The following is a 22,225-nucleotide window of genomic DNA, read 5'->3' on the forward strand; positions in this document are numbered from 1 at the left end:
AGGGACTAAAAAGCTGTCTTCAGACAGTTACAGAAAGAGCTGAAGACAAAGACACAGTCGTTTTAATGATTAAATGAGTTAACAATGTAAAACATCTGTGAGAGCACCTAGCACAGGGATGTACTCGGTACGTGTTAGTTCTTGCTACTGTAGGGGTCACGGCCAGTATTAAAGCAGTGTGCACAGATGTTGACCTTGCTTCAGGAAAGACCTCGGGAGGAGGAGGTTTTTGTGATGCTGGGATATGAACGAGGAAGAGATACTGAAATGTGCAGTGGGGACGGGGAATCACTTCTCTTTCTGTTTTCTTCATCTTTTCCTTTGTTTATCTATCATTTGCCTTTTGCTGTCTGTTCATCTCATCTCCCCTCATCTCACGTTATCGCATTTTATTTTCCACTTGGACCTTTCTTGGGATTCACTGAAGTGCCATGATCAATGATCAGATCAAACAAAAATGCATTATAGCTTTCTATTTGGTAGATTATTATGAATTAATAATGAAATACAATGAGCCATTAGGACCCTGGGCTTCCCTGGTGGCTCAGTCGTGAAAAAAATCTGCCTGCAGTGCACAAGATGCATGCAAGAGGTGCAGGTTCAATCCCTGGATCAGGAAGATCCCCTGGAGAAGGAAATGGCAACTCCTTCCAGTATTCTTGCCCTGGAAACCCCATGGACAGAGGAGCCTGGTGGGCTACAGTCCATGGGGTTGCAAAAGAATCAGACATAATTTAACAATAAAACAGTTAAGACCTTGATTTAGTTGAAAGAATAGCCAACTGTTCTTCCTAAGGCACCTGGATCACATACACACATAGGATCGTAAAACATTGAGTGGGAGGTATTTGGAGACAGTGAATAACATCTTGGGGTCACTGTACCTATTAGAAACACAGTCACTAGTGTAAACTGTAAGCACCCTGTCAAGTAAAAGTGAAAAGTGCCAGGAACAGCTAAACATGTACGTAAAACCACATGTATAAATCGACATGTGTATAATCTGTCTTTTTCTTATAACAAATTGAAACCCAGAGAGTTTGAAGATGGGTTCAGGGTGAGAGAAATTAGGAACTTGAATATAATCTGTCCTTACTCACTTCAGAGTCTCTGACTGGAGAACATTCTACAATAAAACATCAGCTTTGCTCTCCCAGGGACCTCCCCTCACCCCTTCCTTGTTCCCTGGAATGCTCCTCCTTCCTCTCTCCAGAGTTCTTATCTCAGAGCTCTGTAATTGTTTGCTTGGCCTCTGCCAAACTAGACCATGAGCAGGTTAGGGGTTGTGACTTTTATCTGCATTCTTAGCACCAAACATGGATGCCTGGCTCTAGAAAGTGCTTAGCAAGTGTGAGTGGAAAGAATGGACCTGATTTTTCTGATTGAGTTGAGAGCATTTTCTGTTCTACTAGGGCTATTTCTCCCTGGGGCAGAGTTTCTCAAGAAATGTTCTGTGGAATACCGGAATCATTTGTGGTGCATGACTTAACACACTACACCACAGTCCTAGAACTTCTGGGTGCAAGGCCTGAAATCTTAAGCACCTCATGTGATTTTGAACATGAAGACAAGTTCAAAAATCTTTCTTTGACTTGTTTGTATGGAGGGGTAGCTTGGAAGGGAGAAGGTGGGTAGTCTCTAGCTGTCAGGCTTTCAAAGTGTTTGTCATTCAGTTGCTATATCATGTCTGATTCTTTGCAGCACCATGGACTGCAGTCAGCCAGGTTCCTCTGGAACCTGGAATTCTCCAGGCAAGAATACTGGTGTAGGTTGCCATTCCCTTCTCCAGGGGATCTTCCCAACCCAGGGATCAAATCTGGGTCTCCTGCACTGCAGGTGGATTCTTTACCATCTGAGTCACCACAGAAACTCTTTTCAAAGTGTTTGGTGTGGAGCTTATTTTGGGGAGGGGGTTGGATGGTGAAGTTTTTGAACAAAACTTACTTTCTGGGCTTTAACTTAATCTTGTTTTGTCAGCCCAGTATTGCCTAGAGTGACCACTAAGGGGCAGCAGAGTACAGGGAAAAATGAAAGTGTCAAAGACCAGAGCCATTACCCCTGAAATAGATCAGTAAGAAAGACCTGCCAAGAAATAAGGAGTTAAGATGCCTCAATCCCTCATACTTTTACTATTTCATGGATTTAGATTTCAAGCATCATAACTTATACTTTTGTTAAATAAACGATTTCTCGATTTTGTGGCAGAAGATGGAAACACGGAAGTGTGAAATGGTCATTTTATTGGGTAAACTGGCTTACGAGTACATGCATGCACCTACCTTGGGAATCCGAGGAGTAAATATGAGACCTGTTCTAAGGAGGAGACTTAGATTTATGCCAGTAAGCCAGAACTTAAATAAGTATAAACTTGAGAAATAAAAGTAAAAATGAATTGATTTAAAACTCAAGGACTAGTAAGGCCTGAAAATACCGCAGACATATATACATACATACCACACATATACATTTATAATTCACAGATTAGCAAGGCTTACTAACTACAGAGAATAGACATGTAGATAAAAGATACACATATACACAAGTGTGTTCACCCAGCTTTTTTAAAGAACCTGCATTTTCAACAGAGGCCAAATCTATGGTATGAGATGCGTGTGCTGTGTGTGCTCATTCACTCAGTTGTGTCCAGCTCTTTGTGGTCCCTTGAACTGTATCATGCCAGGCTCATCTGTCCATGGAGTTTTCCAGGGAAGAATACTGGAGTGGGTTGCCATTTCCTTCTCGAGGGAATCTTCCAAACTCAGGGATTGAACCCACATCTCCTGTGTCTCCTGCACTGGAAGGCAGATTCTTTACCACTGAGCCACCTGGAAAGCTGATGGTATGGTGGCAATAAAGTAAGTAATCTAGTCTCTAGTTCAGTTAAGATTCAGGTTCAAGGTTGTAACTTTTCATGGTTAAATGAAGTTAAAAATAGTTACTATTTGCTCTTCATGGGGTTCTCAAGGTAGTAATTCAAGTCTATGTCCCAACCACTAATGCAGAAGAAGCTGAAGTTGAATGGTTCTAAGAAGACCTACAAGACCTTCTAGAACTAACACCAAAAAAAAAAAAAAAAAAAAGATGTCCTTTTCATCATAGGAGACTAGAATGCAAAAGTAGGAAGTCAAGAGATACCTGGAGTAACAGGCAAGTTTGGCCTTGGAGTACAAAATGAAGCACGGCAAAGGATAACAGAGTTTTGCCAAGAGAATGCACTGGTCATAGTGAACACCCTCTTCCAACAACATAAGAGATGACTCTACACATGGACATCACCAGATGGTCAATATGGAAATCAGATTGATTATATCCTTTACAGCTGAAGATGGAGAAGCTCTATGCAGTCAGCAAAAGCAAGACCAGGAGCTGACTGTGGCTCAGATCATGAATTCCTTATTGCCAAATTCAGACTGAAATTGAAGAAAGTAGGGAAAACCACTAGACCATTCAGGTATGACCTAAATCAAATCCCTTATGATTACACAGTGGAAGTGATAAATAGATTCAAAGGATTAGATCTGATAGAGTGCTTGATGAACTATGGATGGAGGTTCATAACATTGTACAGGACATGGTGATCAAAACCATCCCTGAGAAGAAGAAATACAAACAAGGCAAAATGGTTGTCTGAGAAGGCCTTACAAATAGTTGAGAAAAGAAGAGAAGCGAAAGGCAAAGGGGAAAAGGAAAGATATATCCATTTGAATGCAAAGTTCCAAGAATAGCAAGGAGAGATAAGAAAGCCTTCTAAAGTGATCAATGCAAAGAAATAGAGGAAAACAATAGAAGGGGAAAGACTACAGCTCTCAAGAAAATTAGAGATATCAAGGGAATATTTCATGCAAAGATAGGCACAATAAAGGACAGAAACTGTATGGACCTAACAGAAGCAGATGATATTAAGAAGAGATGGCAAGAATACACAGAAGAACTATACAAAAAAGATCTTCATAACCCAGATAACCATGACGGTGTGATCACTCACCTAGAGCCAGACATCCTGGAATGTGAGGTAAAGTGGGCCTTAGGAAGAATCACTACAAACAAGGCTAGTAGAGGTGATGGAATTCCAGCTGAGCTATTTCAAATCCTGAAAGATGATGCTGTGAAAGTGCTGCACTCATTAGGCCAGCAAATTTGGAAAACTCAGCAGTGTCCACAGGACTGGAAAAGGTCAGTTTTCATTCCAATCCCCAAAAAAGGCAATGTTAAAGAATGCTCAAACTACCACACAATTGCACTCATCTCACACACTAGCAAAGTAATGCACAAAATTCTCCAAGCTGAGCTTCAACAGTTCATGACCCGTGAACTTCCAGATGTTCAAGCTGGATTTCGAAAATGCAGAGGAACTGGAGATCAAATTGCCAAAATCCATTGGATAATAAAAAAGCATCAGAATTCCAGAAAAACATCTACTTCTACTTCATTGAGTATGTTGAAGCATTTGACTGTGTGGATCACAACAAACTGTGGAAAATTCTTCAAGAGATGGGAATGCCAGACCACCTGACTTGCCTCATGAGAAATCTGCACGTAGGTGAAGGAGCAACAGTTAGAACCAGATATGGAAAAATGGAGTGGTTCCAAATTGAGAAAGGATACGTCAAGGCTGTATACTGTCACCCTGCTTATTAAACTTATATCCAGAGTACATCCTGCAAAATGCTGGACTGGATGAAGCATGAGCTGGAATCAAGATTGCTGGGAGAAATATCAATAACCTCAGATATGCAGATGCCACCATCCTTATGGCAAAAAGCAAAGAGAAACTAAAGTGCCTCGATGAGTGTGAAAGAGGAGAGTGAAAAACTGGTTTAAACTCAACATTAGAAAAATAGAGACCATGGCATCTGGTCCCATCAATCCTGGCAAATAGAGGGGGAGATAGTGGAAGCAGGGACAGACTGTATTTTCTTGGGCTCCTAAATCACTGCAGATGGTGACTGCAGCTATGAAATTAAAAGACACTTGCTTCTTGGAAGAAAAACTATGACAAACCTAGATAGCATATTAAAAAAGCAGAGACATTATGGACAAATATCCATCTAGTTAAGGCTATGGTTTTTCCAATAGTCACGTATAGATATGAGAGTTGGACCATAAAGAAGGCTGAGCACCGAAGAATTGATGCTTTTGAACTGTGGTGTTGGAGAAGACTCTTGAGAGTCCCTTGGACTGCAAGGAGATCCAACCAGTTCATCCTAAAGGAAATCAGTCCTGAATCTTTGGAAGGACTGATGCTGAAGCTAAAGTGCCAAAACTTTGGCCACCTGATGCAAAGAACTGACTTGTTGGAAAAGACCCTGATTCTGGGAAAGATTGAAGGCAAGAGAAGGAGGGGACGACAAAAGATGAGATGGCTGGATGGCATCACCAACTCAATGGACATGAGTTTGAGCAAGCTCTGGGAGTTGGTGATGGACAGGGAAGCTTGGCATGCTGCAGTCCACGGGGTTGCAAAGAGTCGGACATGACTGAGAGAATGAACTGAACTAAATTGTTTGGTGACTTCTGTAAAGTGTCTGAAGACTGTATTCTTCAGCATAGAAACAATCAAATAAAAACAAACACTGGGAGAAACAAACTTTGTATCTCTTTGAGTTTTGGATGCCTTTGAATGAATCCATTCCCACCAGAGAGGTAGCTAATCTAACCACCTCCCCACCCTAGCCCAGACCATTCCAGGTGTTACATAGGCCTCTGTTTTAAGGATGAAAGGTGAAGGGCTAGGTGAGTTATTGTGTATTTTAATCAATCTTACTGATTTTAGACTGAAAGAGATGGGCATACCAGAATACCTGACCTGCCTCTTGAGAAACCTATATGCAGGTCAGGAAGCAACAGTTAGAACTGGACATGGAACACCAGACTGGTTCCAACTCAGGAAAGGAGTACGTCAAGGCTGTATATTGTTACCTTGCTTGTTTAACTTCTATGCAGAGTACATCATGAGAAACGCTGGGCTGGAGGAAGCACAAGCTGGAATCAAGATTGCCGGGAGAAATATCAATAACTTCAGATATGCAGATGACACCACCCTTACGGCAGAAAGTGAAGAAGAACTAAACAGCCTCTTGATGAAAGTGAAAGAGGAGAGTGATAAAGTTGGCTTAAAGCTCAACATTCAGAAAACGAAGAACATGGCATCTGGTCCCATCACTTCATGGGAAATAGACGGGAAAACAGTGGAAACAGTGGCTGACTTTTTTTGTGTGTGTGCTCCAAAATCACTGCAGATGGTGACTGCAGCCATGAAATTAAAAGACACTTACTCCTTGGAAGGAAAGTTGTGAGCAACCTAGACAGCATATTAAAAATCAGAGCCATTACTTTGTCAACAAAGGTCCATCTAGTCAAGGCTATGGTTTTTCCGGTGGTCATGTATAGTTTGAGAGTTGGACTATAAAGAAAGCTGAGTGCCGAAGAATTGATGCTTTTGAACTGTGGTGTTGGAGAAGACTCTTGAGAGTCCCTTGGACTGCAAGGAGATCCAGCCAGTCCATCCTAAAGGAGATCAGTCCTGGGTGTTCATTGGAAGGATTGATGCTGAAGCTGAAACTCCAATACTTTCGCCACCTGATGCGAAGAGCTGACTCATTTGAAAAGACACTGATGCTGGGAAAGATTGAGGGCAGGAGGAGAAGGGGACGACAGAGGACAAGATGGCTGGATGGCATCACTGACTTGATGGACATGAGTTTGAGTGAACTCTGGGAGTTGGTGATGGACAGGGAGGCCTGGCGTGCTGCAGTTCATGGGATCACAAAGAGTTGGACACGACTGAGAGACTGAACTGAACTGAACTGAAAACTGATTGTTAGCCAGAAAAATACTTATATACTGCTTATATATTAGTATCAATTTGGGAAGAATAGTTCTCCAAATCATCTCAAGCAGTCCAAACCACGGAGGAATACAAAAAAGAAACAAAATCAAAAGCCCCACAAATTCTGAAAATATAACCAGTGGAGGAAATACACTCTCCAAATAAGTTTAGCAAGTTATGAGTAAATATTTCCTTAGTCTTTACAGTCTATACTATAGGGATTTTTGAGGCTGTAATTTGAAGGAGATGTAATTTACTTCTTCCTTCTTGAAAAAATGAAGTACAGTTTATCATTACTGGTGGACTACTCAGGGGAGATGACTTATTAGATAAAATTCAGCTCTTGTTATCCTAATCAGTTCTCAGCTCAGGAGGTTACAGGCAAGATTTCAAAAGGTAAAGTAACACACAAAAAAGGGACTTTCTAACCATTAACTAATTACATTATATAAATTGTATCACTGGACTAAGAATGCTGACTGTATTTTAATGACTCTCTGCAACAAATTCCCAATCTAACTATATTAAAAACTTGGGAATAGTTTTTGAAAAGACCAAGAGGTTAGAGTTCCTATTCTCCCCCAAATGGGAGAAAAGTTACTAACTTTCATTTATTTTAACCAGAAAATTTTCCTTCTTCCAGAAGCTTTTAACATTGCCATCTCCTTCTTGTTTTAAATTGCTGAAATAGGGAATTGGAGAACCCTAAACTCTTTCAAAGAAGAAGGCAATGGTGAACAATTTCTCCCAAGCTGAAGCTGTGGAACTCTGCTACCAGAACGTCAACGGGTCCTGTGTTAAGACTCCTTACTCACCAGGTCCTCGGGCAATTCTATATGCAGTCCTCGGTTTGGGGGCTGCGCTGGCCGTGTTTGGAAACTTACTGGTGATTATTGCTATTCTTCACTTCAAACAGCTGCACACTCCCACTAACTTTCTGATCGCATCTCTGGCCTGTGCGGACTTCTTGGTGGGAGTGACTGTGATGCCCTTCAGCACAGTGAGGTCGGTGGAGAGCTGCTGGTACTTTGGGGAGAGCTACTGTAAATTTCATACTTGTTTCGATACTTCCTTCTGTTTTGCTTCTTTATTTCATTTATGCTGTATCTCGATCGATAGATACATTGCTGTTACTGACCCTCTGACTTATCCTACCAAGTTTACAGTCTCTGTTTCAGGAATATGCATTGTTCTCTCTTGGTTCTTTTCTGTCACATACAGTTTTTCTATCTTTTACACGGGGGCCAATGAGGAAGGGATTGAGGAGCTAGTAGTTGCTCTCACCTGTGTAGGAGGCTGCCAGGCTCCATTGAATCAAAATTGGGTTCTACTCTGTTTTCTCCTATTCTTTATACCCACTGTTGTCATGGTGTTTATATATGGTAAGATATTTTTGGTGGCTAAATATCAGGCCAAGAAGATAGAAAGTACAGCCAGCCACGCTCAGTGCTCCTCAGAGAGTTACAAGGAAAGAGTAGCAAAGAGAGAGAGAAAAGCCGCGAAAACACTGGGTATTGCTGTGGCAGCTTTTCTGGTCTCTTGGCTTCCATACGTTATTGATGCTGTGATCGATGCTTATATGAATTTTATAACTCCTCCTTATGTTTATGAGATTTTAGTGTGGTGTGTTTATTATAATTCGGCTATGAATCCCTTGATTTATGCTTTCTTTTATCCATGGTTTCGGAAGGCAATAAAGCTTATCATAAGTGGCCAAGTCTTAAGAGTTGATTCATCCACAGTTAATTTATTTTCTGAGGAAGCAGACATAGATTAACAAGATTGCTTCAGGAACTTAAAAACTAACTTGGAAGTAAGGTCAAGGGCAAAATTAAGTACTTGGATCTAGAGAGGCAAGTGTAATCATTTGCCAACCAGGAAGACATTAATATTTAAAAGTTAGTTATTCCAAAATTTTGTTGTGTTCATGTGTTGAATTTTGGCATTTATTTTAGAATTTAGTGATAAATGAGTAATGTTGCCTTTCATTTCATATGCTTTTATGCTTTTCTGATTCTCTACCTTTTCCTCTGAAATTTCTCATTGTTTCTTCAAATAATTTGAATTCTGTCAATTCTTTTACACTTGTTACCAATGTTAAGTTGTCCAAAATATATAGAGGCTAAAAAAATCCTACCTAACTTGAAGTTAGATTTTGGGGAACAAAAAAATCTTCTTTAAAGTATATTTTATTTAAAAGTTAATGTAAGATTACAAACTCTTGAAACTTGTTAATCTAAAAAGGACTTTAGAAAAAGGGGAAAAGCAAAAGGTGCAATGGAAATTTTCTAGTGAATTAAAGATTGAATTTTTGTGTTTTCTAAATCCTGGTCATACTTTCTCTCCATTTTATGGACATTGGGTTCACAGAATACATGTACAGTAATTACATGATTACAGAACATTTTACTATTGGAGAACATAATTTATTACAGTCAAATGAGCATGTAGACAAAGAGATGGAGTGCTTTCTTTAACAATCTGGATAAGGTGTGATGTGCTTAGTCACTCAGTCATGTCTGACTCTTTGCTACCCTATGGCTCGGCAGGCTCCTCTGTGGGGATTCTCCAGGAAAAAACATTGGAGTGGGTTGCCATGCCTTTCTCCAGGGGATCTTCCCAACCCAGGAATTGAACACAGGTCTCCCACATTGCAGGCAGATTCTTGACTGTTTGAGCCACCAAATGCTAATTCAAATGAACATTTTGTTGTACTTTTGAGTTCATTGTTTGTATTAGACACTGTATTTGGAGATATACATTACCTGAATTATAATAACAACTGAATTACCCAAATATAAACAAGGATTATTTCAAAATAGCAAGTACCCAAGTTGGTATTACAGACTCTAGGAAGATCTTTAGTTTTCTCATCTGATAACATTTCTTATTCATATGAATTTTAATTCATTTTATTTAAACATGTATGTCAAGTGTTTAAGGTGGAGAAAAATTGGAAAAAACCAAGAATAAGGTGATTTGCCTTCTTAAATCTTTGAATCATAGCCTTAAATCTTTATTTAGGTAACTCATTTTCACAGACTATTCTATAACAAACTTGTTTAATGAGGTGAAAAGAAGAGATAATTAAACAGAGTTACATAAACTTTGTATGTTATATGTTTTATTAAAAAAAACTGTGAAATACTTTATATAAAGTTAAGCTAGTTCACATTTATGCATTAATACCTTTCAAATAGAGCTGACAGTATTTAGGAGAAAAAAAATAAAGATAAAGGAGGATGAAGAGAATATGGAGTCTTCATGCAGAACACCTATCTGGTTCAGACATGATGTCACCAAACAGGTCTACTGGTCATCTTTCAAATGATCATAATTAAGGTCCCTCACACTCTCTCCGGAGAAGAGCTCAAAGCTGTGTCCCTTCAACAGTGAATCAATAATGTTTTCTTCATAGAAATGTGTGTTAATTGCCAAGTGTAAACTGACAGTGATACTCATATAATAAGGAAAATGATCTGGAGGACTTAAAAAAATATATAAATATACTGTGTATTCACTTGCACTTTGTAGAGTGTGATCATTGGATGAACTGATTGCAAAAATAAATACTGTCCAGTGATGTTTCTAAGCTCTTATTCACATTTATGAATGAAGAATACACTTCAAATGTACTCTTTATTGTTTATTTTTCTACTCTCCTAGAAGTTCTTCATAAAAGTCTTTTGACTGAAAAAAACACAACACTTGGTTATTTAACTCCAAACTATCTCAATGATGACCTCAGCACCACTCCTTTCTTCTACATCTAATTTATTTATACAAGCAATAGATTAACTTCTTGGCTAGCTGCATACAAAATTGCTGCAGAGCCTTGGATGTATTTGGAATAAGACACCCTGAAGATGGAAGTAGACAGTTATTGCAAAGATGTAATTAATCCACTTAAGCTTCAGGTTGTAGATTTCATAAATACTATGTGTCTCACATATATGTACTATTATTAAAATGCATGTTTATTTTTATTAATAAAATATGCATTTATATAAAAGTATTATTTAATTCATAATTGTTTTTGTCCAACATGTATTTTTCCTAATCGGTTGATACTAAAAGTACAGCGCTACTTTAAAAAAAATTGTATATTGAAAAGGGGACAACAGAGGATGAGATGGCTAGAGGGCATCACCAACTCGATGGACATGAGTTTGGGTGAACTCTGGGAGTTGGTGATGGACAGGGAGGCCTGGCGTGCTGCGGTTCATGGGGTCTCAAAGAGTCGGACACGACTGAGTGACTGAACTGAACTGAAATGATATTAAAAAATATTGAAATTGGGTGTTCAGAAATAGAAAGTTATAGAACAAAAAACCATTACAATATTGTAATTAGCCTCCAATTAAAATCAGTTCAGTTCAGTTCAGTCGCTCAGTCACATCCGACTCTTTGCAACCCCATGAATCGCAGCATGCCAGGCCTCCCTGTCCATCACCATCTCCCAGAGTTCACTCAGACTCATGTCCATCAAGTCCGTGATGCCATCCAGCCATCACATCCTCGGTCGTCCCTTTCTCCTCCTGCCCCCAATCCCTCCCAGCATCAGAGTCTTTTCCAATGAGTCAACTCTTCTTATGAGGTGGCCAAAATACTGGAGTTTCAGCTTCAGCATCATTCCTTCCAAAGAAATCCCAGGGTTGATCTCCTTCAGAATGGACTGGTTGGATCTCCTTGCAGTCCAAGGGACTCTCAAGAGTCTTCTCCAACACCACAGTTCAAAAGCGTCAATTCTTCAGTGCTCAGCCTTCTTCACAGTCCAACTCTCACATTCATACATGACCACAGGAAAAACCATAGCCTTGACTAGACGGATCTTAGTCGGCAAAGTAATGTCTTTGCTTTTGAATATGCTATCTAGGTTGGTCATAACTTTTCTTCCAAGGAGTAAGCGTCTTTTAATTTCATGGCTGCAGTCACCATCTGCAGTGATTTTGGAGCCCCCCAAAAATAAAGTCTGACACTGTTTCCACTGTTTTCCCGTCTATTTCCCATGAAGTGATGGGACTGGTTGCCATGATCTTCGTTTTCTGAATGTTGAGCTTTAAGCCAACTTTTTCACTCTCCTCTTTCACTGTCATCAAGAGGCTTTTTAGTTCCTCTTCACTTTCTGCCATAGGGTGGTGTCATCTGCATATCTGAGGTTATTGATATTTCTCCCAGCAGTCTTGATTCCAGCTTGTGTTTCTTCCAGTCCAGTGTTTCTCATGATGTACTCTGCATAGAAGTTAAATAAGCAGGGTGACAATATACAGCCTTGACGTACTCCTTTTCCTATTTGGAACCAGTCTGTTGTTCCATGTCCAGTTCTAACCGTTGCTTCCTGATCTGCATACAGATTTCTCAAGAGGCAGGTCAGGTGGTCTGGTATTCCCATCTCTTTCAGAATTCCCCACAGTTTATTGTGATCCACACAGTCAAAGGCTTTGGCATAGTCAATAAAGCAGAAATAAATGTTTTTCTGGAACTCTCTTGCTTTATCCATGATCCACCAGATGTTGGCAATTTGATCTCTGGTTCCTCTGCCTTTTCTAAATCCAGCTTGAACATCAGGGAGTTCACGGTTCATGTATTGCTTAAGCCTGGCTTGGAGAATTTTGAGCATTACTTTACTAGCATGTGAGATGAGTGCAATTGTGCGATAGTTTGAGCATTCTTTGGCATTGCCTTTCTTTGGGATTGGAATGAAAACTGACCTTTTCCAGTCCTGTGGCCATTGCTGAGTTTTCCACATTTGCTGGCCTATTGAGTGCAGCACTTTCACAGCATCATCTTTCAGGATTTGAAACAGCTCAACTGGAATTCTGTCACCTCCATTAGCTTTGTTCATAGGGATGCTTTCTAAGGCCCACTTGACTTCACATTCCAAGATGTCTGGCTCTAGATGAGTGATCACATCATCATGATTATCTGGGTCGTGAAGATCAAATAAATACATTAAAAAAAAAAGAAAGTTATAGAACAATTGCTGTCATTTGCCTCAGTGTTGGTTGGAATTAGAGCAAATTTATCAGTTGGCATCAAGGCTGTGAATAATCCATCAATAACACATTGCAAAGACAAAACAGGCCGTCATTAATATACAGGTTCTCCTGGAGACCTGTCAGTGTCACTCATTGGTCGCTGCCGTAACATTTCTTCTTTTGTTACTGATGAAATTGATGCTTACCTGAATTTCACAGATCCCCATGTTTACAACCTTTGAGGCTGCTGTTTATTTTTCTTCAGCTCTAACGCTCTTCATTTATGTTTTCACTCTTCATTTTTGACACATTCCAATCTATTTAAGTATCAGTCTTGAAGAACAACTCTTCAGTGTTACATCTCACTTGAAAAAAAAAAAACAGAAACACACTAGTAATAGTAATTAAAAAGTCAAAAATGAGTTTTAAAGACAACTGTCCTTTGACATGCAAGAAATTTATTTTGATTACTATATTTTAAACTAAGTTTATCACAGAACCTTAGCAATAATTTTTAGATATTTTCAGGCTTTAGACAGACTTATTATACTTTGTATATCAAGTAATCTGATGTTTAGTAACAATACTAAATAGCTGTGTACTTTTTACTTGTTATTTTTTCACCTTATTTCAATACCTGGTACAGTTCCTTGCTCTTTCTAAGCACCTAAGGCTATTTTTAAGCAAATAATGACTTTATTTTCATCCATCAAATAATTGTGTACTGCTTTTTTGCATTAAAAATCTACATCCTTTTGAAAGAGACATAGAGAATAAACTTATGGACATGGGGAGAGGGGATGAGAGGGTAAGATGTATGGAAAGAGTAACATGGAAACTTATATTACCATATGCAAAATAGATAGCCAATGGGAAATTGCTGTATGGCTCAGGAAACTTAAACAGGGGCTCTATATCAATCTAGAGGGGTGGGATGGGGTGGGATGGGGCTGGAGAAGGGAGGGAGGTTCAAAAGGGTATAGCTATGGCTGATTCATGTTGAGGTCTGACAGAAACAAAATTCTGTAAAGTAATTATCATTCAATAAAAAAATAAATTAAAAAATTCTGTCTCATTTTAAGTTTGGTTTTCTAAAGTAGAAAATTTTTACTAATCAATATTTAGGAAAAATCCAGATTTGGATATTGATAGTGTTTGTCTAATCCCCAAATTTTATATTTAATGAGAAAAAAGCTAGAACACATAAACTTCCATAATACAGAGTGGAAATGGAAATTCATGGGGTGATACCTCAGAGATTTATTATCTGGATTATGAATGTCTAGTTATTTTTGGAATCATGTGCCTTCTTTTATCTGTAAAATCTACATATACTACAGAGTCCAGAGTGAGATTTTAAAGCCAGGTTCTCTGGGTTTGAAACCCATCCCTACCATTTCCTAGCTTCAACCTTGGTTAAGTCATTACCCTTTTGTATATCTTAGTTGCTTACCTATAAAATAAAAATGATAATAAGTGTTCTCATTGAGGTCTTCTGTAAAAATTAGGATGATTTAAACAAATCTGTAGGTTTTGGAGTTCAAAGAGCCAATAAACAAACTATTATTGCATGGGAATTGCTTGTTTCAATTTTATAAATTTTATCAGTGGAAAGAATTTTATTAGGATGTTTTATTTGAGACACTTTCAGAACATGCCTTTATAAGACTGATTAGTTAAAGTCATACAATCAAGCATTTTAACCAAAAAGACTTCTTGGCTATTGTACACCATGATGGGAAATAACATAATGTCTTATAATAAATTTCAAAAAACCAATAGCATTTATCAGAAATAAAAAACTGTAGACTATATTCCCAGGTATTACATAGCAACTGACATTTATATTTTATTCTGTCCACAGACACAACAGTTTAAAGGTATATACTCAATTATATCTAATGGCAAAGGGTGATCTTTCATCAAGTTCTAAAGACAATACAAAGCTAAACAGAATAGACAATTTTAAAGAGAAGAATAGGTAAGGTTTCTGCTATGACTCATCTTTGTTAAATTTATGAGGCAGGTAAAATCTACTTTAGAGTCTCCCATTTGCCCTGTCTTTACTTCTACCATCTGCTAGGAGCCCCGTCTCCTTCCTATGAGCTGCTAAACAGTAACTACTGACTGAATGAAAGCATGAACAATGAAACCTACCATCCTCACACAGCTTCCCCTTTGAGCTGGCAGTGGTTGAAGGCACAAGAGAAGCTTTAGGGGGCATCCAGAGACAAGTACTTTGTAAAAAAGGATAAAGTGCTAAGAGTGATATTTCAAGAAGGGAAGATTTATTGAGTTGGGAAAACTTCCTGGTGTCCCTCAATTAGTCCAAATTAAAGGTCCTCTTATTGAGAAGAGTTCCTTCTCCATTCCCATGCAAAATCAATGTTGAGCAAGTCTTATAATGAACCTGCTGTCCAGCTTTTGTTTCTATCCACATACTAGCCTGAGTCTGCTGGCTAAATATTGTTGCCCACCTGGCCCTAGATTGATTTTCCCAAGTATTAAATGGTTTTTCCAGTAGTCGTGTACGGATGTGAGAGTTGGACCATAAAGAAAGCTGAGCGTCGAAAAATTGATGCTTTTTTAAAAAATTAATTTATCTTTTATTGAAGGATAATTGCTTTACAGAATTTTGCTGTTTTCTGTCAAACCTCAACATGAACTGTGATGTTGGAGAAGACTCTTGAGAGTCACTTGAACTGCAAGAAATCAATCCTAAAAGAAACACTAAAAGAAATCAGTCATGAATATTCATTGGAAGGACTGGTGCTGAAGCTAGAGCGCCAAAACTTTGGCCACCTGATGTGAAGAACTGACTCGTTGGAAAAGACTCTGATGCTGGAAAAGATTGAAGGCAAGAGAAGGGGACGACAGAGGATGAGATGGTTGAATGGCATCACTGACTCGATGGACATGAGTTTGAACAAACTCCGGGAGTTGATGATGGACAGGGAAGCCTGGTGTGCTGCAGTCCATGGGGTTGCAAGTGCTTCAGTCCATGGGTTGCAAAGAGTCAAACAGGACTGAGCAACTGAACTGAAGTGAACTAAAATGGGAAATGGGGAACTGATGCTAACATTTCAAAGGGATGGTTGTCAGGTACTTAAGAAAGACAGCTGTGGGTGGTAAAATAGGCAAGAGGCTGTTAAAAAGATTTGTGTCTCAAAGGAGCAGAGGAAGAACTTACAATAGCAGAGGTAAGTTGAGTTCAATTCTGTGGCTCAGTTGTGTCCAATACTTTGTGACCCCCTGGACTGCAGCAGGCCAGGCTTCCCTGTCTGTCACTAACTCCCAGAGTTTACTCAAACTCATGTCAATAGAGTCGGTGATGCCATCCAACCATCTTGTCCTCTGTCGTCCCCTTCTCCTCCCGCCTTCAATCTTTCCCAGCATCAGGGTCTTTTCCAATGAGTCAGTTCTTTGCATCAGGTGGCCAAAGTACTGGAGTTTAAACTTCAGCATCAGTCTTTCCAATGAAGATTCAGGACTGATTTGCTTTAGGATAAACTGGTTGGATCTCCTTTCAGTCCAAGGGACTCTCAAGAGTCTTCTCCAACACCACAGTTCAGAAGCATCAATTCTTTGGCGTTCAACTTTCTTTATAGTCCAACTCCCACATCTGTACACGACTACTGGAAAAACCATAGCTTTGACTAGAAAGCTTTGTTGGAAAAGTAATGTCTGCTTTTTCATATGCTGTCTAGGTTGGTCATAATTTTTCTTCCAAGGAACAAGCGTTTTTTAATGTCATGGTTGCAGTCACCATCTACAGTCATTTTGGAGTCTCCCAAAACAAAGTCTGCCACTTTTCCCACTGTTTCCCTATCTGTTTGCCATGAAGTGATGGGACCAGATGCCATGATCTTCGTTTTCTGAATGTTGAGCTTTAAGCCTACTTTTTCACTCTTCTCTTTCATTTTTATCAAGAGGCTCTTTAGTTCTTCTTCATTTTCTGGCATAAGAGTAGTGTCATCTGCACATCTGAGGTTATTGATATTTCTCCCAGCAATCTTGATTCTGGCTTGTGCTTCTTCCAGCCCAGCATTTCTCATGACGTGCTCTGCATAGAAGTTAAATAAGCAAGGTGACAATATACAGCCTTGACACACTCCTTTTCCTATTTGGAACCAGTCTGCTGTTCCATGTCCAGTTCTAACTGTTGTTTCTTGACCTGCATACAGGTTTCTCATGAGGCAGGTCAGGTGATCTGGTATTCCCATCTCTTGGAGAATTTTCCACAATTTGCTGTGATCCACATAGTCCAAGGCTTTGGTGTAGTCAATAAAGAAGAATTAGATGTTTTTCTGGAACTCTTTGTTTTTTCGATTATTTCAAACAGATGTTGGCAATTTGATCTCTGGTTCCTCTGCCTTTTCTAAAACCAGCTTGAACATCTGGAAGTTCAGTTCATGCACTGTTGAAAACTGGCTTGGAGAATTTTGAGCATTAGTTTACTGTGTATGAGATGAGTGCAATTGTGTGATAGTTTGAGCATTCTTCGGCATTGCTTTTCTTTGGGACTGGAATGAAAACTGACCTTTTCCAGTCCTGTGGACACTGCTGAGTTTTCCAAATTTGCTGGCCTATTGAGTGCAGCACTTTCACAGCATCATCTTTTAGGATTTGAAGTAGCTCAACTGGAATTCCACCACCCCCACCAGCTTTGTTCATAGTGATACTTTATAAGGCCCACTTGACTTTGCATTGCAGGATGTCTGGCTCTAGGTGAATGACCACACCATCATGATTATCTGGGTCATGAAGATCTTTTTTGTATACTTACTGAATATCAGATATATCCTAAGCTTTATGGCAGGTGTAGAGCGGGCAATCACATATACTCCTATGCCCATAAAGACACCAGTATGCTGAGGAAACCCACACGATCATATCAGGCACAATTTTTTTCCTGAGCTAAAAGTATGCAGGCTAACCTACTCACTGAAGAACCTCAGTTTTATGTTCTTCTACCCAATCCCAACTTAATCCATCATCATTCCCCTCAAATGTACTTTTTGTCCTACATACTGTATCTTTCTTTTTGGCAGCTAAAAACCTGGGAATCATCCTTGATTCCTGCTTCCATTATGCACCCCAAATCTTTGCATCCTCTCAGTCTTTAAATTCTATATGTTATATTGTCAGAAAATAGGGAGGCAAGGTTACTGAATAAGAGTGGGCTGAAAACAAGTTAGGTTTGAGAATTGAGAGTGAAGAAAAGGTAGCACTGCCCAGAAGAATTTGGTTGACAATTAGCTGAGTAATTGTTTTCATGCACATCTTTAATATCTGTTTCATTTTTATATCAAGCTATTTTCAATATTTTTATCCTTAATGACAGATTATACTTTAATTTTTACGTATTAAACATAATGTAAAGGAAAAAATTCTTCATCACTTGTTTGTTTTGTAGGGTTGCTTCCTATATGCTTTAAAGGATCAAAGGAAACTTTTTCCCTCAGACTTGAAATACTTTAATGGGGTGGCTCAGAATGGTACTCAGAATGGTACCACTCAGATGGTAAAGAATCTGCCTGCAATGCAAGAGACTGGGGTTCAATTCCTGGGTCAGGAAGATCTCCTAGAAAAGGGAATGGCTACCCACTCCAGTATTCTTGATTTTTCTTTCTGTAGACAAACACATCATTTTTCCTTTTTATTTTAGATGAGGGATACAATTACAATAAATCTCCTACATAGAAACAAGTTCTATTCTAAGAGCATATTGGTAAGTCCAATTTGTTTAAGTCTAATGAAGTTAGCCTAGGTACCCAACTAACATAATCAGTTATATAGTACTGTAATGTAATATGTTGATAATACTTTCCACAGAAATAATACATAAAAGGCAAACAAACACAAGCACAAAGAATAAAGAAAACATTTTTAATCTTACAATACAGTACCTTGAAAAGTACATTAATACAGTACCACAGCCACTCCAGTATTCTTGCCTGGAAAATTCCAAGGACAGAGGAGCCTGGTGGGATACAGTCCATGGGGTCCCAAAAAGTTGGACAAGACTGAGTGATTAACACTTTACAGTCTTTAGTCTGCCTCTCTAATTCTCTGACTTCCTGTTGATACCCAAAGGGCAAAATTCTGTGTCCAGAAAGGATATTACCATTAGAACTGCCAGGCCCTCAGCTCCCAATTGTCCCATCAGATAGTGTGGCAGCTGCCTCCGCTTGACATTCTTTGCTTCATTTAATTGCTATTACAAAGAGATAATTTAGTTTCAGAAGCGAATCAGACAGGGCCCTTCCATGGGTTGTCACTAGTCCAGCAGCACTGAACCCTGCTATCGGGCTTTGAGGTGTGTTGCTGCAGTTTCAGAATTTATAATAATTTTATCTTTGAATTGTATATTGTATGTGAAGTTGGAAGGGACCATGAAGCATGTGCGGGGTCTTGGAACCTGGAATCACATTACCTATGACTGTCTCCCATTATATCCCTTCCTCCCTGGGAGGGGTTTTCACCCACCTGCTCCTCAGCCCCTGGCTCTTTGGGCCCAGTCCAGTGTCTCCTTCCTTACTCTGACCTCCTAGCACCGCCATTCCTTCTCCACCCTGTGCAAGGACTGGACGTGGCGTCGGGAAGGCTGTGGTCAGGTGGGCACGCCAGCAGTCTCACTGTAGGCATGGCAGGTGTCATCCCGTCTCAGGTTGGAGGGCCACAGCATGTTCCAGTAGAGACTCAGCGGGCCAAGCCCCTCACCTACCCCTGCTTCATGCACTGTTTTGGTCCTGATGTGGAGGCCGCAGTCCCAGGGGGTTCAGGCGGCAGGCCCAGGAGAAGGGCAGATGCCTGGCTCAGCTTCCTCACCCCAAACAGAGCCTGGACTATTGTTTCAGTGGTTGGCGGGAGGGGGAGCCTGGCAGTGGGTGGGCCACTGAGTTGCAGAACAGGGTCTCCAGGCACCTACGAGGACCTGCACTTGACGTGCTAGTATCTCCATGTCCAAGGGACTGAAGCATTCCACAGCAAAAATCAAATATCTTGGCAAGTCGAGAAAAACTGCAGAGAAGGGGAAAAAACTTGTCAATGCGAGGGCAATATTTTTCATATTTTTGAACAAAGATCTCCAGATTGTTATTTTGTCCCAGATCCTGCAAATTGTGCAGCCAGTCTTATAAGTGGGGGAATAGGTTACACCATTGCCAAATACAGAATGAGGTTATTTTGGAACAGTTGAATTAAAATAGATTTCTTGGATGTGAAAATCGTGTTTTGATAAAGTAAAAGGGCACAGAGAAACATGTTTTGCAGAAAAACATTTTAATTATAACCAACAAAATTCATCAGTCACACCTTACACTACAGGGATTGCTTGTGAGGAATTTATAATGGGCAAAGTTTATTGGCTGGCTTTCTAAAGCACCCTAGGTGTTAACTTTTCAGACAACTTGAAGGCTGAGGTCCATTAAGAGGTGACTTTTTAAATGTGTGACTGTTGCATGTGATTACCCTTTGCAAGGAAGAAGTTCACAGCTGTGAAGGGCCAGGTATTTAAATTAAATTTCTTCAATTATTCAGATAATGTGATTTCTGAATAACCATAGTAGATTTGCTTAAAGTTAACTACCTATGAGATTTAGACACAGAGAAATAATTATATAAACACAGAAGGAATACATTTCAGAATTTAAAAAATTCTTTTAATTTCTTTATGTAACAAAATGGAAAATAGATGTAATATGAGGAAGTTTTTAAAAGCACTATTCAAGTATGCAGTTTTATTTTATTTATTTAATTTTGAGAATTGAACCATTTTTTCCAAAGGGCTGAAAAAAAGCAAGCATCCAACTGCAGAACCATGACCAGCAATCTTTCCCAACCTGATACCATGCAGTTCTGCTATGAGAGTGTGAACAGATCTTGTATTAAATCTCCTTACTCACCTGCATCTCGGGTGATTCTGTACACAGTGTTTGGCTTTGGGTCTTTATTGGCTATCATTGGAAACTTCTTGGTGATGACTTCAGTTCTTCACTTCAAGCAGCTGCATTCGCCAGCCAACTTCTTGATTGCCTCTCTGGCCTGCGCGGACTTTCTGGTGGGAGTGACTGTGATGCCCTTCAGCATGGTCAGGTCCGTGGAGAGCTGCTGGTACTTTGGAGCCAGATTTTGTGCCCTTCACAGTTCCTGTGATGTGGCATTTTGTTACTCTTCTCTCTTCCACTTGTGCTTCATCTCCATTGACAGGTACATTGCTGTTACCGACCCCCTGGTCTATCCCACCAAGTTCACGGTGTCTGTGTCAGGGGTATGCATCAGCATCTCCTGGATTCTGCCCATTGTGTACAGCGGAGCTGTGTTCTACACAGGTGTCAGTGATGATGGGATGGAGGAATTAGTAAGTGCTCTCAACTGTATAGGTGGCTGTCAAATTGTTGTAAATCAAGAATGGGTTTTGATAAGTGTTCTGATATTTTTTATACCTTCCCTCATTATGGTAATTCTTTATGGTAAGATTTTTATTGTAGCTAAACAACAAGCTCTAAAAATTGAAAATACTGGCAGCAAAACAGAATCAGAGAGCTACAAATCCAGAGTGGCCAAGAGAGAGAGAAAAGCAGCCAAAACACTGGGTGTCACAGTAATAGCATTTATGATTTCATGGTTACCATATACAATTGATATATTAATTGATGCCTTTATGGGTTTCATAACCCCTGCCTATATTTATGAGATTTGCTGTTGGGGTGCCTATTATAACTCAGCCATGAACCCTTTGATTTATGCTTTATTTTATCCTTGGTTTAGGAAAGCCATGAAAGTCATTTTAACTGGGGGACTTTTTAATGATTGTTCATCAACCATTAATTTATTTTCAGAATGAATGAGAACACTAAGTTGAATATTTAGGGCTATTTTTTAAATTAAGAATTTATGATGAAATTAGATACAAAAAATGAATAAAGCCTTTCAAAATTGGGGAAATATTTATTTTTTTTCAAGTTAGCCAAGGAACAAATTTGTCGGAGAAGGCAATGGCACTCCACTCCAGTACTCTTGCCTAGAAAATCCCATGGACAGAGAAGCCTGGAAGGCTGCAGTCCATGGGATGGCTGAGGGTCGGACACGACTGAGCTACTTCACTTTCACTTTTCACTTTCATGCATTGGAGGAGGAAATGGCAACCCACTCCAGTGTTCTTGCCTGAGAATCCCAGGGATGGGGGAGCCTGGTGGGCTGCTGTCTATGTGGTCGCACAGAGTCGGACACGACTGAAGTGACTTAGCAGCAGCAGCAGGAACAAATTTGTAGGCAGGTGTTTTAATCATAAGATGTAAAGATATTTACATTGCAAAGATATTTATTGCACTAAATAATAAATGATAAAGTGCCTTACCTGTGTCACCTGTCTCAACACTCTGCACATGTTCTTACCACATGCACTTGTCTCTTT

At 39.6% G+C, this 22,225-nt stretch overlaps 2 protein-coding genes across 2 annotated transcripts; both read left to right on the top strand.

Annotated features, from left to right (window-relative positions):
- Positions 1 to 7,559: 7,559 nt before the first annotated feature.
- Positions 7,560 to 8,606, top strand: TAAR9 (trace amine associated receptor 9). The gene has a single exon (XM_040239235.1). The coding sequence runs from the start codon at positions 7,560 to 7,562 to the stop codon at positions 8,604 to 8,606; it is 1,047 nt and encodes a 348-aa protein (XP_040095169.1).
- A 12,023-nt stretch (positions 8,607 to 20,629) lies between these two features.
- On the top strand, positions 20,630 to 21,655 carry TAAR8 (trace amine associated receptor 8). The gene has a single exon (XM_040239236.1). It carries the CDS (start codon positions 20,630 to 20,632, stop codon positions 21,653 to 21,655), a length of 1,026 nt encoding a protein of 341 aa, XP_040095170.1.
- The last annotated feature ends 570 nt before the right edge of the window (positions 21,656 to 22,225 follow it).

The sequence above is a fragment of the Oryx dammah genome, unplaced genomic scaffold, assembly GCF_014754425.2.
Source record: "Oryx dammah isolate SB20612 unplaced genomic scaffold, SCBI_Odam_1.1 HiC_scaffold_4, whole genome shotgun sequence".
NCBI lineage: Eukaryota > Metazoa > Chordata > Mammalia > Artiodactyla > Bovidae > Oryx > Oryx dammah.